At 37.5% G+C, this 26,280-nt stretch overlaps 2 protein-coding genes across 4 annotated transcripts; one reads left to right on the plus strand and one right to left on the minus strand.

Annotated features, from left to right (window-relative positions):
- The first annotated feature begins 646 nt into the window (after positions 1-646).
- On the plus strand, positions 647-20,308 carry LOC121728187 (zinc finger protein 668-like). Its single transcript, XM_042116323.1, has 6 exons — positions 647-930; positions 1,085-1,429; positions 1,700-1,867; positions 18,147-18,526; positions 19,747-19,798; positions 19,975-20,308. Exons 1-6 carry the CDS (start codon positions 775-777, stop codon positions 20,152-20,154), a joined length of 1,281 nt encoding a protein of 426 aa, XP_041972257.1. The 5' UTR covers positions 647-774; the 3' UTR covers positions 20,155-20,308.
- Positions 20,309-22,017: 1,709 nt separating this feature from the next.
- On the minus strand, positions 22,018-25,278 carry LOC121728192 (alpha-ketoglutarate-dependent dioxygenase alkB homolog 7, mitochondrial). Of its 3 annotated transcripts, none has more exons than XM_042116330.1 (5): positions 25,077-25,278; positions 24,750-24,940; positions 22,441-22,736; positions 22,143-22,273; positions 22,018-22,094 (listed from the first exon to the last, which is right to left on the minus strand). In XM_042116330.1, exons 1-4 carry the CDS (start codon positions 25,207-25,209, stop codon positions 22,144-22,146), a joined length of 750 nt encoding a protein of 249 aa, XP_041972264.1. In that variant the 5' UTR covers positions 25,210-25,278; the 3' UTR covers positions 22,018-22,094; position 22,143. The 3 variants fall into 3 exon arrangements, with proteins under 3 accessions (XP_041972264.1, XP_041972263.1, XP_041972262.1); XM_042116329.1 differs by having other exon boundaries at positions 22,018-22,088; positions 22,137-22,273; XM_042116328.1 differs by having other exon boundaries at positions 22,018-22,273.
- Positions 25,279-26,280: the final 1,002 nt, after the last annotated feature.

The following is a 26,280-nucleotide window of genomic DNA, read 5'->3' on the forward strand; positions in this document are numbered from 1 at the left end:
CGATATATCGATACATCGATATTTGAAAAAATATCAATATCGGTCTCGATCTATCGCGAAAAAAATAGGCACTTGAAATGTTCACAAAATACTCAGTTGTATACATACTTTAATAATAATAATAATTGATGGTAAAATTAAAATAAACTGTAAACAGTAAACACTTCGTGCGCGAGTACAACTAGTATTTGTCCGATTTTTTGGTAATTTTGCCCGATATCAATAATGGCAACTTAAATAATAATTAATAAACTTAAAATAAATTAAATAGTTTTATTAAAATTAAAGAGGCTCCTATATTAAAAAAAAAAAACCATATTTGCCTATTTTGTCTCTATGTACTATAATACATAGAGACAAAATAGACAAAATTGATATATTTTTTATATAATATAAAAAAAAAACATTTTTGATATCAATATAATATAATATATAACAGGACGCTCACTTATATCATGTTAGTTTATCGATGTCCTCGACAAATATCAACCGTGTGTCCCATCACCATAGACCGCCATGTTTAGTTCTTGGCAATATGGCGCCGGCCACACTTTTTTGTAGTTATGTCGCCTCCATCTGTTTCCTTATTCATTGAATGGCTGCGACATTGCCTTTCAAGTGTCAAGTTGACAAAAGAAAGGAGAAGAAGAAGTCAGTTCATCTATGGTTCTGGGTTCATCTTGTGGTTCATCTGTAATAGTACCTATTATTTTAATTTATAACACACTGTTTCAGTGAGAATTTATTAAAGTTTATATTGTGATTCATATTATTATGTCCAGTACGATGATTAAACAAGAAGGGATAGGTGAAAGTTGTTGCATTTGTACGGGAGGCGGCGATCTCCTCACCCCTGAGGAGCACGACGCCGGGGCGCCGCCGCTGCAGGTCCCGCTTAGGACGATGCTGCTGCACCTCAACAATAACAAGGTCTAAAATACTTACTGTGCACATTCCCGATGTACTCGCTCACACAAGAAGCATTCTGAGTATTCTATAAGTGAAGTGTAATTTAAATCGAGTTTCAGTGCTTATTTTCATTGATGTACTTATATTATTTTATGTAATTTCTAATAAATTGTAGGTCCTTCCTGAGGGTAAATTGTGTGCCGGATGCATCCGGCGAGCGATAGAATCGTATGAATTCAGCACCGCCTTGGGTCAAACGCATCAACCTCTGAGTGAGAAAATAAGAGCCTTACGAAAAAAATTGTATGAGCTTACACAAAAAATAGATGTTTTTATTGTGGTCGGTGGACCGGGAACGGGTTCCAACTCGAGAGGGTCGTACAATGAGGATGACATCATAGTGGTCAACAAAGATGCTCTGGCTGCTGCTACTGCTGCTGACGATGAGGAAAGTGAACGCGCCAGAAATGCTAGAGGAGACGCTGTCTTCCAATGTTCAGTCTGTCCCCAATCATTTGCGGTAATACAATTTATTTTCATACATCTTGTGCCATAAGTTCAAGTTCATAACTCATAAGTTATTTTAAAATATAATATGTAGGAATGCATGAATAGTTAGTATATTATTAAATTATTATCTATAATTTTTTTTATATGGCTATTGTAATAATAAAATATAATATAAACAATAATTATGGTATTGTTGAATGGGTAAGATGATATTGTTTTAATTATAAAACTATAAGAAATTGTGTTTGATTATATTATTTTGAAGGAAAAAATATTACAGCTAGCCAGCGAGTACCGGGAACACTTGGCGAGCCACCCCGAGGACGCTAAGCACTCCTGCTGGACGTGTGGAGCCCAGTTCGCTAGCAAGGATGCCCTGCAAGATCACTCCATCAATCACATGACACCAATGGACCTCATTTGCCAGCTCTGCAGCATTGAGTTCCAGGTTTTATTTTTATTTTTTCTAATTCATTATGTTAAGTCTTTTTTGTATAAGACCTTAATTTACGAAGTTTAGTATTACCCTGCTTAATTCAGTCATAATCAGATTCAGAGACAAATTGTTAAACAATTTTTGGGTAAAAATCGGCAAACAATGCTGTTCAGAAGATTATAATCAAAATACAAAATACAGTTGGATCTAGATAAACCTGATCAATAGGGAATATGCAAAAAAAATAATTCCATCTCAAGTATATTTTTCCTCCTCCTCCTCCATCCTCACATTATAATCAAAAGGTATTTTTTTTAATTTGTTATCATTTAAACCCATAAAATGTTTTAAAAATGAAAATTAATGGAGGGAAATTCAAACTTACTAAACGCGCCACCATTGGTCGAAACGAAATGTGACGTAAGATGTTACATATCGGCGTTGATATTCATATTGTGGTTATAGTATTTGTTAGAAAAATAGTTTAAAACTGGTGATTTCTAGTGAATCTATATTTATAGTGAATCTATATGAGTATATTATGTTTTATAAATGAGTATATTAGTTTTTATCAAAGCACAATCGGACTATCTACCGAAAATAAATGCATTTATGATGTTAGAATATTTTGCATCAAATCTTGATTTTATGATTTTATTTAATTAGACTAGCTGACCCGGCAAATGTTGTTTTGCCATATAAATTTCTAGTATAAATTTAAAAAGTGAATAAGAACCTATCCTCAGACCTAACAAATGTATAAGTAAGTTTACAAAATTTCAACAAAATCGGCTTAGCCGTTTTGGAGGAGTTCGCGCACAAACAGGGACACGAGAATTTTTATATTTTTATATAATATTAAATATTCTAATTATTATGAACAATTTACGTTGAGTACCTACTTAAGCAGCTACTTGTTTGTTTCAGATCTTCTATTGCAAAATTAATTTACTTTTGACTAAATCGCATGAAGATGTATAACAGTAACATAAGTATGCTATATACACAGCATACTTACGTTGAAATGATAATCACAAGAGTAATAAACACGATAATGGAGATAGAGAATTTATACGTGGGAGAGCCATGCTTCGGCACGAATGGGCCGGCTCGACCGGAGAAATACCACGCTCTTACAGAAAACCGGCGTGAAACAGCGCTAGCGCTGTGTTTCGCCGAGTGAGTGAGTTTACCGGAGGCCCAATCCCCTACCCTGTTCCCTTCCCTACCCTCCCCTATTCCCTTCCCTTTCCATCCCTACCCTCCCCTATTCCCTTCCCTTCCCTACCCTCCCCTATTACCCTATTCCCTCTTATAAGGCCGGCAACGCACCTGCAGTTCTTCTGATGTTGCGAGTGTCCATGGGCGACGAGAGTTGTTATCCCAGGTGACCCGTTTGCTCGTTTGCCCCCTTTTTCATAAAAAAAATATATTATCGCTTTTCATCATCTTACACCATGGTTCTCGTATTTTTACATCGTTTGGAATACGAAAAATACTTTGTCAGGTGTGTTTCTAGTAATGCTTTTGCACCAGTATCACACAATACTTGTAAGAAGGTTTTTTAGCCTCTTCCATGATCTCAATAGCAAATAAACCCGAAAATAAGTACGAAGTAACTGAATCACTAAAGGAAACAAACCTGGGACATAACATCTGACGTCATCAACATGGCGCGCTAAATGCCGGCGTTTGAACGGTACAAATTTATTCAATGTTTTAAATTTCAATTTAAAGAATAATTTGAATATTTTGAAGCCTATTTATGTTTTATTCTCATTTATAAAGATATAAAGGACTAATTAAAGTCATAAAAAAATCATGCATATTCCCTATTGTCGTTGTTAGGCATTTGGATAAGACCGCGTCCCCATCGAACGCCCTGACGCAAATGGGGGAATTTGTACATGTTATAACTTTCTAGCTGTTGCCCGCGACTTCGTCCGCGTGGACTTCAGTTTATAGCGCGCGATGTCAACAAAATTGGTGTCAAAAGCTTTTATAAAAAAAACCCTGGTACCCTTTAAATCAAAACAATTGTGCAGTGTGCACATAATATTTCACTTTTTTAAATTAAACTTTATATTTTATGCCAAATTTTAAAGCTTTTTTAACACCCCAAGTACACAACTTAACCCATAAACTATTTATCATTGATAGGCTTAAGGTTATATGTCACTGCATAGATAAAGTACTGAGTTATAAAAGAAATAACAATCGAAATAAATCGAAACTGAAATGTACGATGAACCACCTCTTAAAGAAAGCATTGAGATACTTGGCGTCAACATATCGAGCGAAGTCCAGTTCCGATATCATCTTGAGGGTGAGGCCAAATAAGCCTCGAAGAAGCTTGGCGTTTTTAACAGAGCGAGACAGTACTTCAGTCCGGACCAACGCCTACAACTCTACAAGGTGCAGATTCGGCCTCATATGGAATATTGTTCTCATCTCTGGGCAGGGGCGCCAAAATACCAACTGCTCCCTCTGGATCGTATCCAACGAAGGGCTGCTCGAATTGTTGACTGCCATAGTGTTTCAAACAGCTTGGACCCCCTGGAATTACGCCGAGATATAGCTTCACTCTGCATCCTCTATCGGTTGTATCACGGGGAGTGCTCTGAGGAATTGTTCGGAATCATACCATCTGCAACTTTTCGCTATCGTCCCACGCGAAAAACATACCATCCTCATCACCTTGATGAGTGGCAGTCTTCCACAGTGCGTTTTTCGCGTAACTTTCTGCCGCGCTCTGTAAAACTCTGGAATGAACTGTCACCAGCAGTATTTCCGGACCGATACGACCTGCAAACCTTCAAGAAAAGAGATTCGTGTCACGTATCAGCCAAAAAAATACGATTGCAATCGATCACTATACATGACACCATTGTTTGTGACATTCATGACACCCAGCAATCGCTGGCGCGATTATTGCTAGTGGATTGCTGCTAGGCTATTCTCTAAGGAACACGTTAAGGCTGTGCTCTCCGCTGTTATCACGGATGTCGCAGCCGTGACATCGTTCGCTGTTACCACGGCTGTAGAATTCGTATTCTCTAAGCTCTATTAGCTCGTCGACGATGTCTCGGCTGCGGCTGTCGGCGAGGCTGCGGCTTAGATAGTGGACTCGACTATAGATACATTTTTGTCTTAGGAATTTTAGTTATTTTGTCCCGATAAACTCTATAGTATTAGAACTTTTATAGTAATAATCATTTGTAATACATACTTGAACAAATTCAAATAGACAAAATTATTAATGCATCGAAAAAATATCCAAAAAGTTGAAAGTACCAAGATATGAACCTCGTATCCATTGAGTTACTCGTTGCATAAAAAAAAACTAGCTTGGCCTTCTGCACTTACGTATGTAAACAAAATATAAAGAATGTAAACAAAAGTGCAAACCAAGGGACATGAAATAGATTAAACTTCATTTAAATATAGCTTTAGTTTTACAAAAATAATTTCTACTACGCGATAAGAGGAGTGTACCTCGGCTCGAGTGACCCGCGCCAACCACTTGAAATATTTCGTGGAACATATTTCTTATTAAGAATTGAATAGTCTTTGTCTGAGATTCGTGAAAGTTGGATTCTTGTTTAGTAAATCAATGTGGTTTTGTATAAGTGAATAAGTAATTAATATAAAAATCTAAATGTGCTGCGTAAAAATTTACTAATATTGAATACTTGGTATGTAACTATGTACCCGCGTATGTTTAATGTTTTGTACTCAGTGTTCATACAAGCTCTAAGTTAAGTGTAAAAACTAGATAAAAACGCCGTTTAGTATGTAGAAGAAAGTTAGAGACTAGAAAGATTTATACAAAACGTGAATTTCAAGATTTTTGTGTGGAGTTACAATTTTGTCATTGTCGGGTGTCGGGACTCGGGGCTCTAGCGACTTTTTGAGGTAAGCCGTAAGAATTATTTTTATAGTGACTTAGCATTTGACTTTCGGTTTATATACTTACGTAAAAAAAATTAAAACAATACATTAATTATTAGGGTGTACATTTCAGTAAATAAGTACAAAATCATACAAAATCTTTGGCGACAGCCACGAAATAGTAGCTTTTCGTTTGACATTAAAAGTTGTAGGCGTTCGCCGAGGCTGTAATCGAAGCTGTAGGCTGTTGAGCTTAGAGAATACGAATTTCTTACATGAAATGTCAAAAAGTGATTCCATATCACCCCGCTTACAGCCGCGCGGCGCTAGTATCGAACAGCCTAGAAAACATAAACAAGTGAATACCAATCTCGATCTCACGGCTGTAACAGCCGATGTAATTACGGCTGTTTTAATATTTGCTCTTAGAGAATAGCACTGCTGATCGCTATTTTTATGTGATAGCCCTGCGTATTCCCTCTTAAAAGGCCGGCAACGCACCTGCAGCTCTTCTGATGTTGCGAGTGTCCATGGGTGACGGTAGTTGCTTACCATCAGGTGACCCGTTTGCTCGTTTGCCCCCTTATTTAATAATAAAAAAATAAAAAAAAAAGACGTTTGAGCAAGCGATAGCGCGATGTAGGAGACGCACGGCGTCATCTATTATGAATTTTTGGAACTAACTTAATTTGAACAAATTTACGCATTTTCACCCCCTTACAACCCTATTTTCCAGTAAAAAAAAGTAGCCTTTGTCCTTTCTCAGGCTTTAGACTATCTGTATACAAAATTTCATTACAATCGGTTCGGTAGTTTTGGCGTGAAAGCGAGACAGACAGACAGACAGAGATACTTTCGCATTTATAATATTTGCCCGCGTAAATTAGGAATTTTACGGAAACCGTACATTTTCCCATAAAAATAGCTGTCCCTACTCCCTTCACTTGGTCTACTCTATATCTGTGTCAAATATTGCCATAAAAATTTCATGTAGTAGTTTGTAATTTCTAATATTTCCCCCGTTTTTTCCACATTTTCCTGAGTTTCTTCGGTCGTATTAGTCTTAGCCTGATAATATATAGCCTATAATCTTACTCGATAAATGAGCTATCTAACACTGAAATAAGTTTTTAAATCGGACCTGTAGTTCCTGAGATTAACGCGTTTAAGCAAACGTACTCTTCACTCTTCAGGTTTATAATATTAGGTAGGTATAGATTTTTTTAATTATCGCTTGATAAACATGGGACGATGCATGGTATAATATTTTAGTGATGATGATGATGATGAATGTAATTTTCATAGTAGCATAATATGCTTTCCGTTCTTATAAACGCCGAAACTCCCAAACTTGTATCTATAAAGAATCAGGAGTTCTCTCAGCACCTTCCGAACCACGGTATACCAGGTATACCTCGGTGCAAAATCTTACTTGTTGGTAGCATATGCTTAGAATACTTCTCACGAAACCGAAGTCACCACATGTTTCCCTATAAATTTTGAGGAGTTCCCTCGATTATTTATGTATCCTTCATCAGATCACCACTTTTGTGAATGTAATACCAAATAACTAAAAACAAAAAATAAATTATAAACAAAAAAATTTTTGAAAAAAGCTTTTATTTAAATAGTCTAAAAAGAAGAAAATAAATTCCTTAAAATTTTTAACTATTAAGTTATAATCCTACTTCCTACTAATATTATAAAGGCGAAAGTTTGTTTGGATGTATGGATGTGTGGACGTATGGATGTTTGTTACTCTTTCACGCAAAAACTACTAAACGGATTTTAATGAAACTTTTCAATAATATAGCTTATACATCAGATACCTATAGACATATACATATAGATACCTATCTACAACTATTACGCCTTCGAATACACGTACGGATATATCGATGGTACCGGTACAATGATTCAAAAATTGCAATTAATGTAACTTTGTAATCTTATACATGTACTATATGGGATTACAAAGTTATTCACGAATTTAGGTTAGAAGAAGAAAACTGGACAGTAATTATGAAATGTTTATTAGGTTTTTCCTTAATTAAGACACTAAACACTAGCTAGATATCATTCATATCTCTCTACCGACGATAAACCGGAGATATTGATGGTACGGGTACAATGATACATAAACCGTAAATGTAACTTTGTAATCCTATACATTTATATGGGATGACAAAGTTCAAATTCAAATTCAAATTCATTTATTTTTGCGTATGTGTGTTACAATAATTTAGGTCTTATATTTGATATTAGGTTCAACACATAGGCCTTTGTTGGCATGCAAAATTAACAATAGAGAATTATTACAGTCTAAAACAGGTCATAAAAGAATTATACAGTCAACAATAATGAATATAATGTAGTAAAATGAATTCATTAATATTATTCTAAACTATTATGTATAAAAATGTCATTATTAAATTAAAATGTCAATGTAAATAGGTATGTAGTAATTTCTCCATAAAAATATTTAAAACATGTCATAGTACGTTATTCATTTAGAATAATATTATTATAACAATAGTAAATTAATTTTAAGTTTATTAGAAGTCGGCAATAAATTAGATACATATTATGTTTAAAATTTACATTCACGGAAGAGATCTTCGATAGTATAGAAGCATTTATCAACCAAATACTTTTTTATTCATTTTTAAATCTTTGAATGCTGTCTATTTCTCTAAGACTCTGCGGTAGTTTATTGTATATTTTAGTTGTCATACCAAAAACATTTTTTCTAATTAGGGTGGTTTTTGATTCAACACAACATAATTTGTCGGCTAGTCTTTTTGTGTTGAAACGCTCAAACAAATGTAGATTTGATCGCACAAATAATGCTACTTCGTATATGTACAAACACGGAAAGGTAAGAAGTTTATATTTTTTAAAATACGGCTGACAACTCTCAGTTGTACGTATATTAGCTATAATTCTGATACATTTCTTTTGCGCCTTAAATATATCTTCACGCATAGTAGAGTTGCCCCAGAATATGATACCATAACGAAGGGTAGAGACTACGAAACCATTGTAGGCCATTAACAAACCTTTTTCATTAACCACTTTAGAGGTAGTATATAGAGCATAGGAAAATTGATTTATTTTCCTACAGACATGTTCTGAATGTTTTACCCATTTAAGATCTTTTTCGATGTATATACCTAGAAATTTTGTAACTCCAATATCTTCAATTTTATCCCCATTATATTTGATATCTAATGTTTTTAATAGAGGCTTTCTTTTCTGGAATTTCATTATTTGTGTTTTCTTTAGATTTATGAGTAAATTATTAGATGTCAACCAATTTATAATGTCAATTAAACTTTCATTTATGTCATTTTCGTAACTACCAAGATCATAACAGGTAAACACGACAGTACTGTCGTCCACGAATAGAGTCATGGGGTACTTTATGCAGCGAGGGAAATCGTTTATGTATATCAGAAATAAAAGAGGCCCCAGAACACTGCCCTGGGGCACGCCATATTCTAATTTTCGACGTTTTGAAGAGTATGTAAGCTCTGTTTTTGTTTTCGCACATATTCTTGTAATTTGAGTAATTTGTGTCCTATTTGTAAGAAAGGATTTTATCAAATTAAGGATACTTCCTCTTACCCCATATATATTCAATTTTTCTATTAGAATATCATGTCTAACGCAGTCAAAGGCTTTAGAGATATCCATAAATAGAGCTGTCACCGGTATAGATTTGTCAATATTTAAGACTATTTTGTTTAAAAAAATGTAAATAGCTAAATTAATTGATAAATCCTTTCTAAATCCCTTCTGTTCTTCAGAAAATAGATTAAATTTTTCAAAATATGAATACAAAGTTTTATTTATAATTTTTTCTATAATTTTTGAGAAAACGGAAATAATAGCAATTGGACGGTAACACGTTACATCCTCTTTTTCGCCTTTTTTTAAATATAGGTTTGCTTATGGCTGTTTTAAGCTCAGTAGGAAATGTGCCATCTTCTATACAAAGATTGATAATATAACTAAGCGGTGATGCTATTACTTCAGCCACACTTTTTACTACCGGGGTAGATATTTCGTCAATACCGACACTTGTTGTATTTTTTAATGAATTTATTGTTGATTTAATGTCAAGAGGTGATACATAATTGAAAAATAAAGAATTAAAGTGATTACATGTCAGGGTATGTCTATAGTTTAGAATGTCATTATTATTTAAATTTTTTACTTGGTCAATAAAATAATTATTAAATGTCTGTGCTATATTTTTAGGGTCTGATATAATTAGTCCATCACTAGTTTTAATTTGTTTTATTTGTTCTTTAGGAAGGTTATTTTTATGCCTATTAATGATGTTCCAGGTTGCTTTTGACTTATTTTTCGACGTATTGATGTAATAGAGGTTTTGCGCTTTTTGTGTCAAATTAATTATCCTTTTAAGTTTTTTTGTGTAAGTTTGATAAATGTTTTTGTTATAAGCACTTGGATCCTTTCGGTATAGCCATAATAACTTGGGTTTTCTTTTACAGCAAAGTTTAATTCCCTTAGTGATCCACTTGTGTTTTTTGTTAGTTGAAATTCTGAGTCGAATAACAGGAAAACAAAGATCATAGAATAGCTTAAACTCATTAAAAAAGATACTGAAAGCTCGATTACCCGTCGTGCTTGTATAAACATCTGTGAATTTTAAGCTTTCTAGATAATATTTGAATTTTGTTAAGTTTTCATGTGAAAAATCACGTTTATGTTTGTACCAGTATTTTAAAGTGCATGCTGCTTTTACTGGGAAAGAGATTAGCTGAGCATTGTGGTCTGAGAGCCCAAGGTCTAAGTTGAGGCTCTTCCTTCTATGCAGATTGTGTAAGATGTTATCAATACACGAGTTACTAGTTAATCTAGTAGGTGAATCAAATTCAATTTTCAAATTGTAACACTCTGCTGTTTGGAGAAATCGCCGTGAATATTTATCATTTTTAAATAAGTTTATATTAAAATCACCACAGATGATTATTTTTTTATAACTTTTGGCACAAATTAAATTTAGAATTTTGTCAAATTGTTCAAAGAATAATTCATATTGGGCGGGGTTGGTTTTTGGGCTCCTGTATATACATAAAATTATTATTTGATGGTCTAAAAGTTCGATAGCGCAGCATTCAATGATATTGCTAATAGACAATTTATTAACATTCTTTAGTAACTTGTATGTAAAGTCATTTTTCATTAATATACAACTTCCGCCATTTCGATTATCTCTCGAGTAACTTGAAACTAATTTATATGGAGCACAGTCGAGCAATTCGGTATCAGTATTTAACATATTGTGCTCAGTTATACATAGGACGTCTACGGTTAAATTATAATTATTTAGTAAGTCTTGTAAATGAACATTTAATAGATTTGCTTTACTTAAAAGGCCGTTTATATTTAGATGAAAGACAGTAAGATTATTTATCAAGAAAAAATGAATCTGAGCCTGGATATTTTAAATTATTTGTTTCATCATTACAATTATTATCTGTATCACAGTGATCAAGTTCATAATCAAGAGTTTGTGTAAATTTTTCCGACATTGAAGCTTTAGGATATGTACTATGTACTCTACATTTGCGATCGGATATCTCGGTGTAATACGTTGCCATTTTTTGTTGATATTCTAGACGGAGAATTTCTTTTAAAAGGAAGCGACTAACAAGTAATGGAAAACGTGTTCTGACGTGCAGTAATCGTTCAAAATCCATATCGACAAATGTAGAGTTCGTATGGCGTTTGCATATATAGTTAAGTTCATAGTTTACTTTTTTAACATTTAGGTATTTTTGAAATGGAATCTTACAAATAAGTACATTAGTTTTTTTCAATAAGTTGATCCAGGTTTCTAAATGGTATTGAAGCTCAAAGGGATTTTTTTCATTCGCACCAGCAATCAGTATGATATAGTCTTGTGTTGTCAGTTTTGATAATTCCTTATTCTCCGATAAAAGCAAGTCATGTAATTTTGCTCCGGGTTTGCAAAAAGTAGTTACTAAGAAATTCTCGCCTGTAAGTTTTTGAAGATATTGCCGAACACCTTTGCCTAGGCCTAGTTGATCACAGATAATAACGATTCTTCTTTTGTTTATATGGGACTTTGGTAAAAAAGAGTCCATTTTAGTATTATTATTACTATTGAGCAGGTAGGAACTTCTGTTTATAATATCTTGTAATTTTTTTATTTCTTGTTTTGCATTTAATAATTCATTTTCTAATAATTCTATTTTCTCTTTAAAATTTTCGGTCATCTGTGTTATATTATTGTGTTCACTGGGTAGCATGTTCCTTACACTTCCTTTATTCACAGTTGTTTTTATTTTCCTAATGATAGGCGATGTCATACTATGAAGGGATTTTTCAGTAATGCCAATTTTTTTAAATAGGTTTAATGTTTTTTCTTGCTGTGATATAATTCGTTTTAATTCCACGTTTTCTAAAGATAATTTTGATATCTCTTCATGAGCTGAGTCCAGTTGTATTTTTTGACTATGAATTTGATCTTTGAGATCCTTTGTGATTTCATCATTATATATGGATGTATCTGGTAAACTTTGAGATGACAGGTCAAAACAGCTCTCCATATTTGTTTTTTCATCAACGATTAGTGACAGATCTACATATGATTTTGATTTCTTTTTGCGTAGAGTAACGTATTCAGAGTCCATATCTTTTTATCTTTTTTCTGTATTTTTTTCTTATTGATTCTAAAAATGTAAAAATTATCGAGTTGTAGGAGCGACACCTATTGACGAGTAGATACTGCTAATTAATTACAGCAAAAGCGACATCTGTGTCCATCTATGGAAATAATTTGTTTTAAAAGTGACATCTATTGTCTTTTTGGTAAATTAATTGTAGGAGCGACACCTATTGACGAGTAGATACTGCTAATTAATCACAGTGACAGCGACGTCTGTGTCCATCTATGGGAATATTTTTTGTTTTAAAAGTGACATCTATCGTCTTTTTGGTCAATTTATTGTAGTAGCGACAACTATTGTTAAGTAGTACGCAACTTTCGCATCGACCGTTGCTATATTCTTCAATTCAAATTTCCTTTGTTCTGTTGATATTTTTACGTTCTTTTATGATTGACCATATAAATGATTTTTACTATTCACAATTTATTTATTGGCTATCACACAATTGTACACGATGATTTTAAAAGGATATATACAGTTTTTGACTCACTTTAAACGTTTTATTAGGCTGGCAGTTTTTCACCATTATCTTCTAATTTCACTAGTGTTTATCTTGGATAACACTGTCACTAATAGTTTTATTGTCACTTATCACTATTCAATTTAGTTCTCAGTTGTAGAGTCACTTTTTCCACTTAAAAAGATTATTTAATACGGAGACGATGTGAACCGTGTAATGCCCTCTAGCGACCTTTTTAGAGAATCAATCAAAAGTTATTTACGAAGTTAGTGTATCTAGAAAACTGGACAGAAATCTTGAAATATTTGAATTTTTCCTTGATTAAGACACTAAACACTAATTATATTTTAAATTTGTAGGTTCTATGTCTGCTAGAAGTGCCTTAGACTTTTGGTGATCGGTCAGTCAGTCAGTCAGTCAGTCAGTGACAAAATTAAGAAACTTTAATAAGTTACAGTTCTTGAACTACTTGTTTAAATTGAATGAAATTTTAAATATACCGTGTTTATACAATGCTTGCTTAGCAAGTGAAAATTCAGGCTTGTTGGTTTATCCACAATGAAGTTAAAGGGGGTCAAAAAGAGCCTGAATTGGTTCGAGAAAAGGATGGTACGGCCTGCCGCTTTTTTGCTCGACTTGGCGGAGGCACTGTCGTGCCCCCAGATAACTGTGTGTAAACCAAATTCCGAGTGGACTCGGTCCGAGCGTACTCGTATAGTGAAATTCCGGCTTTAAGCCAATAAATAATGCCGTTTTTTTCCTGAGTATTCATGTTATGATTGAATTTACTTTTAGTTGAAAATACGAACTTAAAATGCCTAATATCTCGGCTCTGATATAGTTTAGCCTAATGTCCCCCATAATAAAGTTTACTCCCCTTGATATGTTCTTTCATAATATTATGCCGGTTTGGCCAGTGGCCGCGAAATTTGAAAATGACGCCAATATTACCCAAACCCTTTTGAGGAGTTCCCTCGATTACTTATGGATCCTTCATCAGATCACCACTTTTGTGAATATAATACCAAATTGGGATGATACCCTATATACCAAAAGAAAAATTTAAAAAATCGGTTAATAAACGGCGGAGTAATCGTTGAACATAAGAAAACGAACACAACACCTCCCCCATTTTGAAAGTCGGTTAAAATTGTAGCCTATGTGTTATTCTGGTGTATAAGCTATGTTGTAAAGTTTCATTCAAATCCGTTCAGTAGTTTTTGCGTGAAAGAGTAATAAATATCCATACATTCAAACAAACTTTCTAACTCAAACTAAACTAACTAAAATCTACTTTTACGGTTCGCCTTTAAATTTATAACTTGATCTTGGTGACGGCGCCACTCGGTGCCATCGCCTACTTGAACCCGATACGAAACTGGACCCGTTTTCTCCGTGACCTTTCCCGGTACCCACTTGGGTGAGCGACTGGAGTGACTCCGTACGAGCACCGGCTCCCCGTGTTCAATGTGCCTATCCTGTCCCGGGTCCCCCCTTGTTGAAGATTTGTCGCCGCTGCGCGCTGCGTACTTCGGCCGACACGTCCGGTCGGAGTGCGTCCAGGCGACCGCGCAGGCGACACCCCAGTAATGCTACCGACTGTTAAGCCGGTAGCGAGTACCGCCGGAGCCACTCCAGTCGTGGTATGCTCGACTTTACTATATTGAAAAAGAAATTTAGACAACGCCTGCGACACATTCTCACCCTCGTGCAAGGCCCGCTTAATGGCTTTTTTAATCGTTTTTACCGCGTTCTCCGCGGCACCGTTATACGGCGCCGACGTCAAGTGTTGAATACAATTATTTTTACAATAATATTGAAATTCCGCCGATAAGAATGGAGGTCCGTTATCAGTAAAGAGTTGGGCTGGTAACCCAAATGTAGCAAATATAGACCGTAACACCGCCACGCCATCGTCCGTACGGCTCATCGCCACTACTTCAATCCATTTTGAGTACGCGTCTACTAAAATAAAATATTTTACTCCTCCACATTCAGCAAAATCAGCGTGAATCCTGTGCCAGGGTGTCGAAGGGAACTCCCAAGGATGTAACGTGGCGTGAGGAGGAGCGTCGAGCACCACCCTGCATGCATCACAAGATTGACACAACCTCTCAATATTTTAAGATATTTTAAGATACATTTTAAGATACATGGAAAACTTACAGCTATTGTTACAATTAAATTAAAAAAAAACGGAATACATAATAAGGAGCCAATTAGACGTTTTCACTAATAGTAATAGTTTACAGTATATTGACTTAAATATTTTATGGATACCTAGTACTACTGCAACACAATTTACACTTTAGACAAGAATATCAGTTATTTATTTAGTGTTATCTTATTTCTTACATTACAATACAGAAGAGATAAACATCAACAATCAATTATTTTTGATCGACAAAGTGCTTGCATAACGATCTTTTTATATATCACAGAATATCACAGTCTATGTTCGGCCAATACACATAATTCGGAGCTAAATTCACATAATTCGGAGCTAAATTTTTTATTTTATTTACGCCTAAATGACCCATGTGAATTTCCTCCAACACCCTAGTCCGTTGCGGGTACAATGAGTCTATACTTAACCCTCGATCACTCGCGCGGTTTTAAGCCCCGCGAGCGCTCGCGGGGTGTTGTGGCCACCCCACATATGCTAAGTGATTTTTTATGCAATATAATATCAGTCAATGAAATTAAACCAGCATATTATTATTTTGTCTGGTTTGATGTATGTAAATAAGAAAATTTAAATTGTATAATCAACTTTATTGCTGTTCTATTAAACATTAAAGTATCAGCCTATTTTAGTCGTAATATTGGGATCTTTTCTGAAAACAGACAAAAAACAAATACTTCTAGCTTTTTCACATAAATTTTCTCATTCAAAATCGTAAATATAAGGTCTAATTTATTGAATAAAATAAAATTTTCTTATTTTTCCCAACAGGAACTGAAAATTAACTTCATATATTTTTGGCACATACATTTTTTGCGAAAATTACAGTGACTCAAGGTTATGGTGTCTTTACTTATACAGCATTGCTTTTTTGATTGTGACATTCATTCGGTGCTTGGTCCAGGAGCATTCAACATCATCTTGAGTGCTTTGGGCAACCCTGGTTGTACATATCTTTTTTCAAGGTGGCCCTGAAGCATGCTCAAACCCAATGATTCCACAAACTCAGACCTTTTCATGCTAGCTTGCGATTGCGCCATATTCCAATTGTAGATAACATTTTCAATGATGGCAGACGTATAGGACCCTCAAATCCAGCCTCTTCTACTTTAGACTCTTCATTTGCTGAAGCATCCTGTGCTGACAAAGAATCATGATCAGATTCTTGAATAAAATCTACATCCATTCTGGCATTGCTTTCCACTACAGAATTACTTCTTCTAATAATGGCACCAATTATTTCTCTTTCTCTTGTTCCCAACTCATCTAAACGCACAAACATCTGAAAGAAAACGTTATATGTATTCGAACAAAGAAAATATGTAAATAAAAAGTTTATGCTCCATAAATCATTGAATATATTCTAAGAAATAAACCATTATTTATTATTTTTAGTAAATAACGACACAATAAAGTGATTTACTTTTACTAAAGAATTAAAAACACGTACCTTACTGCTAATATAACTTCTGAAAAAGTATATCACGAGCACTCGCGGGGTGTCGTGACCACCCCACGCAACATTCAACTCCTTGTCAAGCTACAAGCACTTGCGCTACACTTTCCCTTCCACCTTGTGTCTACGCGTTTGAAGGTCACTTGAAGGTACCGGGAAGCGCGAATTCGTAACCAGAGAAATTATTATTCATTTTTACGTTCAAAAACGCGTGGGGTGCTGATAGCACCCCGCGCGAGTGATGGCGGGTTAAACAGTAAACACCCCAAGTCGTGTACAATTTCGCCTTTTCGTCCGAAATAAGCTTTCTCTTCCTCGTAATTTTTTTTTTATGAAATAAGAGGGCAAACGGGTCACCTGATGGAAAGCAACTTCCATCGCCCATGGACACTCGCAGCATCAGAAGAGCTGCAAGTGCGTTGCCGACCTTTTAAGAGGGAATAGGGTAATAGGGGTGGGTAGGGAAGTTAAGGGAAGGGAAGGGAAGGGAATAGTTGAGGGTAGGGAAGGGAATAGGGTAGGGGTTAGGGGATTGGGCCTCCGGTAAACTCACTCACTCGGCGAAACACAGCGCAAGCGCTGTTTCACGCCGGTTTTTTGTGAGAACGTGGTATTTATCCGGTCGAGCCGGCCCATTCGTGCCGAAGCATGTCTCTCCCACGTAAAAAAAAAAAAGGATAAAGGCCGGAAAATGTACGGTTCCCCCACAATAAACTTTTATGATTATCGCCTAAACTATTCAATCTATTTTGATGAAATTTTGGTATAGCAATACTTTTAGTCTCGGAAAGGGACAAGGGATACTTTTTATCCCGGAAAATATACGGTTCCCGCACAATAAACTTTTATGATTCTAAAAAAACTAAAGTCCTCGCGGACGAAGTCGCGGGCAACAGATAGTATATTATAATTTATATGTAACCATGCATTCGACCACCATTCCGCTTCACCCTGAACTCACCCGCGCGAGCCCTACGCAGGTACTATTAAATACCAGTTAATTGTAAGTTGTAATTTAAGTTTAATTAATATTATTATAAAAAACAATAAACTTAATTTGTATAGACTTTTTTGCAGTCAGTGCTTGCGGGCGTTTGATCTTTTGGGGAGTTACGCTACGTATGTGAAGCTAGCATGACAAAGTTAGCAAAATAAGTCGGGATTGCGTTATTAATTAAGTGCTAATTGAGTGCTATTTTGGTGCAAAAACCGCGAATTTAGTGCTCCTTAAAATTCGCAATAAATGCTAATACACCTTCGAAACGTGAAGCTAGCAGAGTACAATGTACATAACCAAAACCTTTATAATGACGATATAGCTTCGTGATAAATACTTAGCTAATAAGGGCTCATTAAGTGCTCTTTCAGTGCACAAATTGCGAATATAGTGCTCTAGAAAATTTGCGATAAATGAGAATACTGCTACCTTCACGTGAAGCTAGCAGTGTACATAACCAAAAACCTTAATACAGATTATATAGCTCCCTGATAAGTACTTAACTAATAAGACGTGCTCATTAAGTGCTAGCGATAAACGTAAAAAAATATATTAAAATATGCATTTTTTGTAACAGAGCGCAGCGGCCCTGCGGCGTCACAGCGTATCGTGCGCGGCGCGGTGCCCCGGCTGCGGCGCGGCGGCGGCGGGGCGCGCGGCGCTGGCCGAGCACGTGCGGGCGGCGCACGCCCATGCCCCGCCCTACGTGTGCGCCGAGTGCTTCCGCCCCGCCCCCTCCGCCGACTCGCTGGCGGCGCACGCGCTGGCGCACCGCCGCGCCGAGCGCTTCGTGTGCGGCTACGACGCCTGCGTGCTGCGGTTCCCGGCGCGCGCCGACCTGCTGCGCCACATCCGCGCCGCGCACGCCGCCGTCGCCGCGCCGCCCCCGCCCGCCACCGCCCCCGCCCCCGCCGCGCCCCCGCCCGCGCCCGTCCCCTGCGACTTCTGCGACCGCACGTACGTTGATATTATATTATATTTTTTTAGTTTCTATGGTATTGATTTTCATATTCAAAATGTTTTCACGCCCTAGAGATATTAATTGTTGTGTTATAGAAAAATAACATCATTGCAACCAATTTCTTGGAAAAATAATGGCTCATTTTCATTGGTCGTTAACTCGTTCGTTATACAGTATGCGGGCAGTCCCCGCAGCCGAGATAACGACCAATGAAAGTTACAAGTCAATACGTGTTCGTTACACCGCCTGCGGGAATTGCCCGCATGCTTTATACCGACCGTGATATCGACCAATGAAATTCATCGGTCGCTATACAGCTTGCGGGACGCGAGTTGCCACGTTTCCATCAGTTCCCAATGGCCGCCATACTACTGCAAAGGAGATTTTTTTTTATTTGTACCACCCTGAAACTTTTTTTAACAGTTCCCTGTATGATCATAAATAGAAGTCTGATAATGCCATACCTGTGGGAGGTCGTGAATGTGAACAATATTTTTTCAAAATCCTAAGATTTCATTCGTAATTCGAACGATTTGTAACAGTATGGCACTAATTTTTCTGTAAGTTTGAGGTTTAACAAAATATATAAATACAAAGTTTCAAACACCTAGGTGGCGGCAAATTATGTTGTATAATATTCTGCGGCTCCCACCGCTCGAAAGATTTCTCAAGATGTCTTCCACCCCATAGTTACAGTATGGTTACATACTATTTTTAAGGTTGAATTTTATCCAAATGAACCGAATACAATGATGCCTAAGGGTCTAAACACACTAGGCTGAATTACTGCCGAACTTTACGCTCGACTCGGCTCGACGGAAATTCAGCTGGCGACGGAATTTCGGTATAGTGTGTAACTCTGTCGCGTAACATCAATTGTTGTTCCATGGCAAGAACGTCTGTAACTGGCGACGAACACAGAGGAGGTTCTCCCCAGCCCTGCGGGCCCTATCGACTAATGAAAACGGTTCCCCGAATGCAGGCCCTGTGGCACGCGTTCCAGAAATCTCCCGCACCCCGCATGCGGGCCCTATCGACCAATGAAAATGAGCCATAAACTATTGATCGATCGATGATTAATTTACCCTTGTATAAAAATATACACTATCCTTGCCAGCATTATACTATATCTTTCTAAGTTACATGAAATAAGCAGTTTTCATGTTTCACATGGCTATGAGTTATGAAGTAATGAAACTTGTGTTGCAACTTGCAGGTTCGCGACAGCGGCGGCGATGAAGCGCCACTGTCGGGTCCACGTCAAAGTGGTGAGTGATCCGTGCAGGGGCCAGTGGCAGATGCAACAACATGATAATTATATAGCCTTTTAGTCAATTAACCATACAGTAAATCTTTCGTAACCAAAATTGTGGAGATAATAATAGTAAAAAAATATCAAGGATAAGGATTAAGGACCATTATATTCTAAACCATTATTTTGCAGAATGCAGACGAGAGCGAGTGGCGAGAAGCGGGCGGTGCGAGGGCGGCGGTGCCGGCGGAGGGCGCGGCGGGGGAGGGGCAGGAGATGGCGGTCGGCGACGAGGGGGAGGAGATGGCGGTCGGTGACGAGGAGGAGGTGGAGTACCTCGAGATGGAGGTGCTGGACGGCGACGTTAGCTGAACGCCCCGCCCCCCCACACGCAACACGTGCGGCCCGCGCTGTGACGGCTCTCGGGCTGTACACAGTAATTCGCACTCGGAGTTACCCTGTATACCAGTTGTTACTTGTTACGTTATATCCAACGTGCACATAAAATATAGATCGTCATTTTGTACGTAACTTTTTATTTATTTTATAACATTAACAACATATTATGAATAGGTATTAGGTAAGTACTAAATATTATCTAAACTTGATATTAAGGCGCTTTGCAGACGACGGCGCGGGGCGGGCCGGTCAATTTCACCGCGTACGCTCGTCGATGTCTATACGGCGGCTGCCCGCGCCGCGTACACGAAGCACACGCCGTCTGCGTTACTGCATGTAAACTGTTCGTGTGATCCACGGCGGGATGCCGCGGACATGCGCCGCCACTGCCCGCCGGGCACCTGCGGCGCGGTCTTTTTGCCCACCGTGTGCGTTGGTAATATAGGATTCCCTTTGTGCGATCGTTCGCGGCGAAATCGATCGGCCCGCCTCGCCCCGTCGTCTGCAAAACGCCTTAAAGCAAGAAAACAACCTAGTTCACCTTACAATTAGATATAATAAAATATAATTCGTTAACTAAACCTTCTTCAACATGAAATGATATAAACTGCAACCAAACCCGTCATTTTCAAGCCTCAGCCCCCAGGCGCTCCACCGTAATACTGCTGTCTGTGCAGTCTGTCTGCCGTCTTCATGAAAATCAATCGCCAGTCGCCATGCTTACGCTTACGCTATAATCCATGTTTGATGTTGCTGTTGTCTGGTATTTGAAAAAATTATTCGACAGCCACATGGATTAAGGATGGTAAATAATTTTAATTTTTATTAACAAGGCCCTTAAAGTTTTATCTGCAATTGAGCTTGTTTGTATGTCAGTCTCAGTACACAATAATTGGTAACACAATAGGCATGATGACTATTTTTTTTCTTATCGGTAATTGAAAGACACTTAAAAAATAGAAACATCGTTGAAAGAATGACTCTGATAGCTTAAAAATTCACCAAGACATGACAATTCAAATATATCATAAAAAAGACCTGCCCGAAACGCTCCATACAAAGTGCTACGAAAGTATGACGTCAGTCTTTCGTAGTTTGTACGCATCGGGAGACAACTTTGTTCGACAGGTATATTAAATATTGCGTTTATGAAAGTGGTTTCATAACAAAAGTTGCTTTTAATTGCATAAGTTATCGAATTGTATATGTTACGCTCAAAGACCGAAATCGCTCAATGAGCGAAAAAATGGCTCACAACGCGTTGTGGTCACAATGAAACAGCCACGACGCGAAATTCGCGTCGAGGCTCTAATGAAAACAGCCACGACGCGTTCTGGCAGTCACAAAAAGACCATAACGCGAAATTCGTGTCGTGGCTGATATGCTATTCGTTTTTCTTGATTTGTTCTTGATTGATTAATCGTCCATAGGTATGGAAGATTATATTTGAATTACCACGCGTACTACAAAATATTTTTTCTTTTACTAAATCACTGCATAACGTGTTTTTCATTATTTTTTGAAAATATCCATAGTTCCATAATATCCGTGCTAATATTAGTACTGTCTGTCTGTCTGGCGCCGGTTATGGATATTTTATAAATAATAATGATAAACACGTTTCACTGTGACCACAACGCGTTGTGAGCCATTTTTTCGCTCATTGAGCGATTTCGGTCTTTGAGCGTAACATATACAAATATTAAGAAATTTAATTGAAAAAAAAATCGACTTGTATATTCAACTTTGAAGGCGCATAACAAAAAAAAATACAAATGCTATCAAGCTGAAATTTTGGGAACACTTATTTTTTACCGTGATTTCTTTATTTTATTAACAAAATTCGCTAATCTTTGACCTTGTCATCATCCCTATTATATATCTACACATAAACCATCAATGCTCGTATTGGTATTGGTATTGGTGTAGGAGAGCTCGCTTTAGTCGCGACTAGCGAGTGTGTCAGTCCTGTGGCGGCGGCTGCTCGCGGCAGATGATGGCGACGCGGCGTTTCCGCGGCAGCCTGGCTCCGCGCCACACGCTCGCCTCGCCGCCCAGCACCGCGTGGTTGAACTCGTACCGCGCCACGCCGCTGCAATGCCAGTCGACATGCGTTACTGTTCAGGGCAGACGGTTACAGGACACAAACATGAGTATATTACAGAAAGTGTGGAACGAGATGTGCTGCGCTGATGCGAAGAATTAATTAATTTTATATTGTGAAACCTCTGTCGCGTCTCTCATGAAGGACGGCGCTACCTCATGATGTAAAGCGCGCGGCGCTGCAGCAGCGCGTCGAGCGCAAGGTGCGGGCGCCGGAGGTGCGCGAGGCGCATGACGGCGGCGGACAGCAGGCACAGGCCGGCGATGGTGTCGCCGCAGAAGCGCACGGCGTCCACGTGCGGGCGGATGTGGCCGGCCGCCGCCAGGTCCAGCACGTGCGCCGCCGCCAGCAGCCGCGCGCCGGCGGGGAACGCCGCCCGCACGCGCCGCATCGCCGCCTCCGCCGCCCCGCCCCACTGCGCGCGCTCCGTCTCGCGGTACCCCTCGATCGCCTGCAACGTAGCACCATCTATCATGGGTATCGTGGGGCAGTTCTATATGCCGAAAACGGTAGGTATTATTTTTTCGGTTTGCTCCCGATAATAGTTCCCGCTGCGCCCCTAGAGCACGATTCCAACAGTAACATAGACCTATACATTGCTTTGGGTAATATAGTATCTAAAAAAGCAAGGGCGCAGTTGTAGAAGCTCACACAGAGCGCAAAAAAGACTGTTTACAGCACTGTAAGCATAAGTGAGTTTAGTAAAACTATTAAAACTCAAACTCAAACTTTTTTATTCAGAATAAATTTTTGCAAATGTTCTCTGAACGTCTACATGATGCCTACCACCGGTTCGGGAACTAACCCGGCGAGAAGAACTGGCGTAAGAAACTCGCACGGGGCCCACTTTTTTACCAAAAAAAGTGAGAAAAATTAATCTTTTAAATTAATAAGGTTTACAACGTTGTAACTTAAAATTATACATTATACAATGTCAACATACATACATAATTGTAAGTCAAGAAATAATGTAGAAATAGCCTTGCAAGCAGCCATCCTACTCCCAAGATGTGCCATCGTTTATGAAATCATTGACCTTAATAGGCTTTGGTACACAAACACTCTTTGACTTCTTTTTTAAATTTATTAATGGAAAGATTTTGAACGTTTTCTGGGATTTTATTGTAAAGGCGTATACACTATACATTGACCTTTAATCTTTTTATCGACAGGTTAACTTGGTGTTAGCAACTATTTTCACATATTTATGTTTCTTTCCCCCAATATTTGGTATTATAAACGGTATTATTGAGGGCCGGTATACACGTATTAAGTAGATAATTGTAGTTAACTAAATTTTAACAACCCTCCGTGCATGTAATGTAAAACGATACTAACTGAGATAACTCCTATTTTTAATCCTATACAACCAAAAATGAAAATTTAGTAATCTTTTACCAAGTAAAACCATAGACTCTTTTTTGGTGAGCTCCCACAATTGAAAAGTTACCTTTTATTTCCCGAACTGCTTTAAAATTTAAAACTAACTATATAATTAATACAAATTTAATAATATTAACTTAATATTAATCAGTCTGTACAATATTCAGGCAAGTTGAAATGATTTTTTACAATGAAAGTGGGCACGGTATGTGTAAACCAATAGGTCTATTATTGTGCTCACAACCATATTTAAGTTTTTAATTTATCTTCCTGATATAATCTGAATACTTTTTTATTGATCTTGATATTTTTTCTGGTGGTCCAGGGGCTGCTTTGCCAAGAACTTGGTGAAACCGCTTCAATAACTTCTTAGTATCCATGGTTTATATTTTAAAATCTTCTTCTATGAAAGTCATACTTAATTTGTTCATTAGCCTGTCCACAAATGCTTATTAAATCGAAATGAATTCAAATATGCGAGAAAAATAGATTTTTTCACATTTCACAATACTCTGTCTATACAACTTTTTAACGACGTCCTGAACTACGTGGGGTTTGTGGGACCCCAACACACTTTGTGTACGACTGTTCGTTGCATCGGTGAAGAAAATCCTAAACTACTGCCGCCGAACGGTAAGGCATTGTCTTAACTCCAGCTACATAGAGCGTCAAAAAAATCACGCGATTATTAAAAAAGTTATGAAAATTTTTGTACGTCTGGGGTTTGTCAGACCCCACGTGGTGCACGGAGGGTTAAACACAAAATTTAGTAGCAAGTTAAAATTGAGTAAGTACTAAACTAGATGACAATTAGAATCTAGTTACTACTTATCTACTTAATATGTGTAAACGGGCCATTAGTCTGTTTAACTTGATATAAAAATTCGAAAACACTCGATTCTATAATCTGTTTTTTACTATGTCCCACTTTTGACGGAAGAATCCCGCTATTTTCACTCAAAAAGTTCCAAAAAATCTGGCAATGCTGTGATAGCCCCAAAAATAATTATTCTCTAATACTAATTAAATGAATAAATAACTGATAGATATTAAGATAGAATTTGTGATATGTTCGGCTTACGTTATCCCAGTGATCATACTCGTATCTCATGCGCTTGAGCTGCGGCTCCACCTCGGCCAGCAGGGCGGCCTCCTCGGCCTCGCTGACGAAGTCGGGGATGACGCGCATGTGCCGCACCACCGCCTGCCGCAGCTCCGGCTCCTCGTCCGCCTTCCACGACGGCAGCACCTCGATCAAACTCTGATCGCCTTCTGTATAGTACTTACATTATCATGTATATGTAAGTATTTTATTAATATGTATAGGTTCAAGGTTTTTTTCGCATTAATAGAAATTTAACAAACTAGCTAAAACTTGTAAATAGCACAATACATTCGAAACTCTTACCCAATTTTGGCGTCTCTGAAACTTTAACCTTAGAAACATCTGTGTTATAAAGTCTGACTCCCCAATTAGGAATAATACTTATTTGCTTTAATTTGCAACGTTTCAAAATTTTTAAACTAAACGCATTACACATTTTTCTGATAAAACGCTGGTAGACAATTTATTTTGTATTTTTTGATATGAGGTACGCAATTTGAGGTTAGAAAAATCAAAACAATGATTTTGACAACCGATCAGCTGACGCCTTTTTTTTTTATTCGTCCCGGTCGGGACAGGCAAAGGGAGTGTTGTCCATACAGCCATTTCTATGTTTTCTCTCATAATGAATGTTAATGAAGGCTGTTCACTTCTTCTTCTTTCTTTCTTCTCAATGCTGCCGTCATAAGAAAAAAGGCCGCTAAATGATATTCACGACGAGGTTTTGAGACCACTGAACTTAGTTCAGTGGTCTCAAAACCTGAAAATCGCGAATATCACTTACAGTCGGGGCAATTTAATAGGCCACATTTGACATCTGTCAGAATAATCTCCATAGTGAGGTAAGCTGCTTAAAAACATCGACCAAAACGAATAAATCGATACGGACTTGAAATAAAATATTTGAATTTTATATGTTATTTATAAAACCAAAAACGAATTCCTGTCCTATTATTACTTTTTCTTTTGTAAATTCAAGGAGCAAAATAAGACAAGTACATAATTTACTAGAAAAATTGCATTTATTCACTTGAAATATCAAAACTGTTAAATTTTGTATTATCATTATTCATTTCACATGAATATGTGTTACTTTTCACAACGTGGTTATGAATTTATGGGGATATATCGTTACAACTAATCAATGCATCTGATTCTACTTATTCGCTTTCGATTTTTAGAGTAACATCCCTAGAGTTTAAAAAGAAAAAAGGTCAGCTGACGTAACATTGTACCGACGTTCAGTTCTTTAATGCCCGGTTCCAATATACACAAAACGAATCGTTTTGCTTACGGATGGTAGATTCGAGGACGAGGCGTAACCCGAAAGTGTTTCTATAAAAAACGTTTCGTAAGCAAAGTTACCGTATGCTTGGTACCTGCGGATGGTAGGCGGTAGGGAGGGCTTTTATAACGGACCGTTAGGTTATTGTATGGGCATGGAAGCATGTGGCGTTTCTATAAATTATTTTGTTACGTCCAAGTTTACTAGACGTTAGTTGTTGTT

This window comes from Aricia agestis, chromosome 6 (assembly GCF_905147365.1).
Source record: "Aricia agestis chromosome 6, ilAriAges1.1, whole genome shotgun sequence".
NCBI classification, from domain to species: domain Eukaryota; kingdom Metazoa; phylum Arthropoda; class Insecta; order Lepidoptera; family Lycaenidae; genus Aricia; species Aricia agestis.